This window comes from Anarrhichthys ocellatus, unplaced genomic scaffold (genome assembly GCF_004355925.1).
Source record: "Anarrhichthys ocellatus isolate YVR2014 unplaced genomic scaffold, GSC_Weel_1.0 scaffold8, whole genome shotgun sequence".
In the NCBI taxonomy this organism is placed as follows: Eukaryota; Metazoa; Chordata; class Actinopteri; order Perciformes; family Anarhichadidae; genus Anarrhichthys; species Anarrhichthys ocellatus.
In genome coordinates this window covers 9,484,767-9,488,151 of record NW_022280038.1, presented here as the reverse complement: position 1 = coordinate 9,488,151, position 3,385 = coordinate 9,484,767, and the positions used below count along the sequence as shown (strand labels likewise).

Below are 3,385 nucleotides of genomic sequence, written 5' to 3'. Positions count from 1 at the left end.
TATATATATATATATATATATATATATATATATATATATGTATACATCATGGGCAAAAGAGCGGCTATAAAACGGTGGATAAACACTTTTCATTTCCTATAAATTCTTCACCATAAAAGTGCCCCGTTATTTTGTCTGCTTTCTCTTCCTCCCTTCTGTATTCGTAGACTTGTTTTATTGAAGAATAGCCACCAACAAAGCTCCACCTAATTTGGTGATAAACGCATTTATTTTAATATTTAATTGAAATTCTTTTGTAATTTAAAAGATTATTGTTTGAAGCAGCAAAATCTGAAAATGGTGGGTTTTCATCAGCAGTTAACTAAACACGACTCAGACAGCTGCACTGCTTTCCAAATGACACACTTTTGCTCTTTACTTCTCGTACACACTGCAGCTGCCTTTACAAAGTACGTACTATGCAACTGAGACCCTCTTGCTCATTTATACTCGCACACCATTGTGGGTCAGAATAGCCAGAAAGGCATTCTGGCTTGCACACTGTAAAATGCGACCGGATGTAGTACAACATCATTTTGGCATAGCCTACTATGTATTTGGGACAAACGAAATATGTTCCTGGCATGCTAAGTAGTTTGGCTCGAGACCTATGTTTGATAAATTGTGCCCACATTCTGTCCACATCTCACTGAGATCCGAACTCTGGCCACCTCGGTATGTGGTCTGGGTGATCGGATCCCACTTTAAATCTACAGCTATCATTTAACCTCCTCCAAAAAACACCTCCATCATTTGAAACTGGTCCTAACCTGTACAAAGACTACGTTGATGTTGTTTTCAAATACAAGAAATACAGACTGCAAGTTCTGAAATTCGTTCTGCCAATTACACCATAACAGAGAGAGCGCAACATTACAAAATGTGCATTTCGGTTGATAACCTTTCTATCATAGTCCATATTGACATGTGGTTAGCAGAGCTGAGATTGAAGTCTGGCTTTATTTTTAGAATTGAATCTTGCTTTCCATTATTAACGAGAAAAATACCTGTTTTCCTCTCTGTACTGGACGACGGGGTTGTTATTCATGGGCGGACAGTTCCACTCTCAGACCCTTAGATGCAGTAAATCACTCCGCCTTAAGATTCATCAGTGTGGATTGTTACAGGACACACACACACACACACACACACACACACACACACACACACACAGCACTGCCTACTTTACCAAAATACCTATTTATTTGTAAAGCTATTTTACAAAAGGCTTCCCCTCCGTTTCTCAGCTCTGCATTCTTAAAATGTTGGACTCCTGCTCACAGACATGGTCATCCTGCAGTTATAGAGCTGCTTTTTGTTACCGTGCCCCACATACGTGGACTATACTTCAACAAAACTTTGAGTAGACCTCGTTAATGACACAAGGCCAAGGTTTAATTGCTGCTCTTAGTTTGTAACTGTCAATGCTATTATTTTTTTTCTGTTTTAATTAATAAAGCCATGCATTCTTATATCATTTCTATATTACTTTAGTCGTCTCTCCACTATTGACAATAAGGATCCTCCCTCCATGTGTTTTCCAAGGTTTTAAATAAAATAAACGTGTCCCGGCGTGACCGAAATGACAAAGGTTGCGTTGACAAAGACTGAGTGTAACCACGAGCCTTGGATCTTAATCTATCTCTGCACATTTGTGCACAAACAGCTCGTACCATAAGCCAGGAGTGGAGTATGATACTGAAGGTCAGATAGAGAGCAGAGAGCATTAGCGCAGCTCTAAACCGCTCCAGCAATATGGCGACCAGGCCGATCTGGAACACGTAGGTGTTAAACAGCATCAACAGAATGATGATCAGGTTGAACAGGATGCCAATGTCCTGGATTCTGTTGAGGAAGAGCATACAGGAAAAAAAAGAAAAGACAAGAGAGAAGCAGGATGTGAGACCAGCAGAAAGAAAAGGGACGGGAACAGAAAGATTACTGTCTTTGTACAACGCTGATTCAAATCAGTCCAGCATCTGAACTATCTTTAGGTTTTTTTCCCCCCACTGGAGCCAGAGACTATGTTTGGCTGATGAAAACTGTGAGGAACTTACATGAAAAGTACCAGCTGGACAGCCGGTTCGTGCCTCAGCAGCTCGCTGAAGGAGTTGACGAACAGGTCGAAGGAGAGCAGGCTGAGCTGAATCAGCAACACCAGAGAGTAGTTGCTCGTTTGGAGCGTCTCCGGCCCGAAGGCTGGGCGCCCGGGCGGACTGTGGGGGTTCCACGCTGGATCCAAGACTGCACTGCACTCGCACACACGCTACATAGAAACATAAATCCACTCACGACAGCCCTGACCGTTTGGGGGTCTCAGCGAGGCCTTCAAGTGGCTCCACACTTGATACAGCAGTAGGGCTCCATTTGCTGTTTGGTAAGAATGAGTCCTGTTTACTGGGGAAGAACTGAAGTCCTTTCAAAGCGGGAAACGGAGTCGGGTGTTGTGATGAGCTGCGTGGAACTCACACATGTCAACATGTCAGATGTGTTGATTTTTACGGCTCCAACATGAACAGATTCAGGCGGTTCAGTCTATGGTGTTTCCAGGTTTCCTTGAACCTTCATATTTAAAACTGGTGAAACATCAGCACCCGAGTAAATCCAGCAGAGGCTCTGTGGGAAGAGACGAGACAGACGTTAGTATTCTGCTGAAAAACAGTGAAACTCATTGTGTTGCAGATTTACATTCACTTAAAGCAGAGACTTGGGGAAAAAACAGATGTTATATTTCCTACCAAACATAACCAGACACATTATCATAAATTAAGAGTTGGATTCCCTTTCAAATCAATGCAGACGGACAATCAGCGCGGCGGCCATTTTTATGTGTACCATTGCCATTGCTTTATTTATATAGCACCTTTAAAAACAGAGTTTACAAAGTGCTTTGACAGACAAAGCAGCAAAAGCAAGACAATAATAACAACAACAGAAAGCTCAGTGAGACAGTTGATATGATAAAAATAAATAAAAAAACCTGAGGATCTTAGGCTGTGAGCTGGCTCATAGGGGTTCAACATCTCCTCTATATATGTTGGGGCCAAACCCATACGTGCTTTAAAAGTGATCAGTAAAATCCTAAAATTGTAGCCAGCTAACTTCTGTGACAACTTTGTTCGGATCATTTTCTGTAACCGGTGTAGCATTAAAGCATGGTGGAAGTATCAAGCTAACTAGCGGGCAGCTGGCTAGTTAGCTACAACATGTTTTAGTGCTACACTGAAAATGAGCGTTACAGAAAAGCGTTTAGTGTTACAGAAAATGAGCCGAACAGGCCTCCATCTCACTCCCCGCCGCTCTGGAGGACAAGCTACTGAGCTAACTAGCCAGCCATCCGTCTCCGGAGCTGCATCCACTCTCTTCCAAGGCGAGCTGCGACAAC

The 3,385-nt window shown here is 42.5% G+C and overlaps 1 protein-coding gene across 1 annotated transcript in view; it reads right to left on the bottom strand.

The window, feature by feature from the left end:
• LOC116384271 (transmembrane protein 138-like) overlaps positions 1-2,844 on the bottom strand; it is a 5,707-nt gene extending 2,863 nt beyond the window's left edge. Inside the window, exons 1-3 of the mRNA XM_031848775.1 lie at positions 2,836-2,844; positions 2,058-2,266; positions 1,674-1,845 (exon numbers count right to left, since the gene is read on the bottom strand). Of these exons, the coding sequence (XP_031704635.1) occupies positions 1,674-1,845; positions 2,058-2,266; positions 2,836-2,844 (390 nt within the window). The remainder of the gene's footprint in view (positions 1-1,673; positions 1,846-2,057; positions 2,267-2,835) is intronic.
• Between the last annotated feature and the right edge of the window lie 541 nt (positions 2,845-3,385).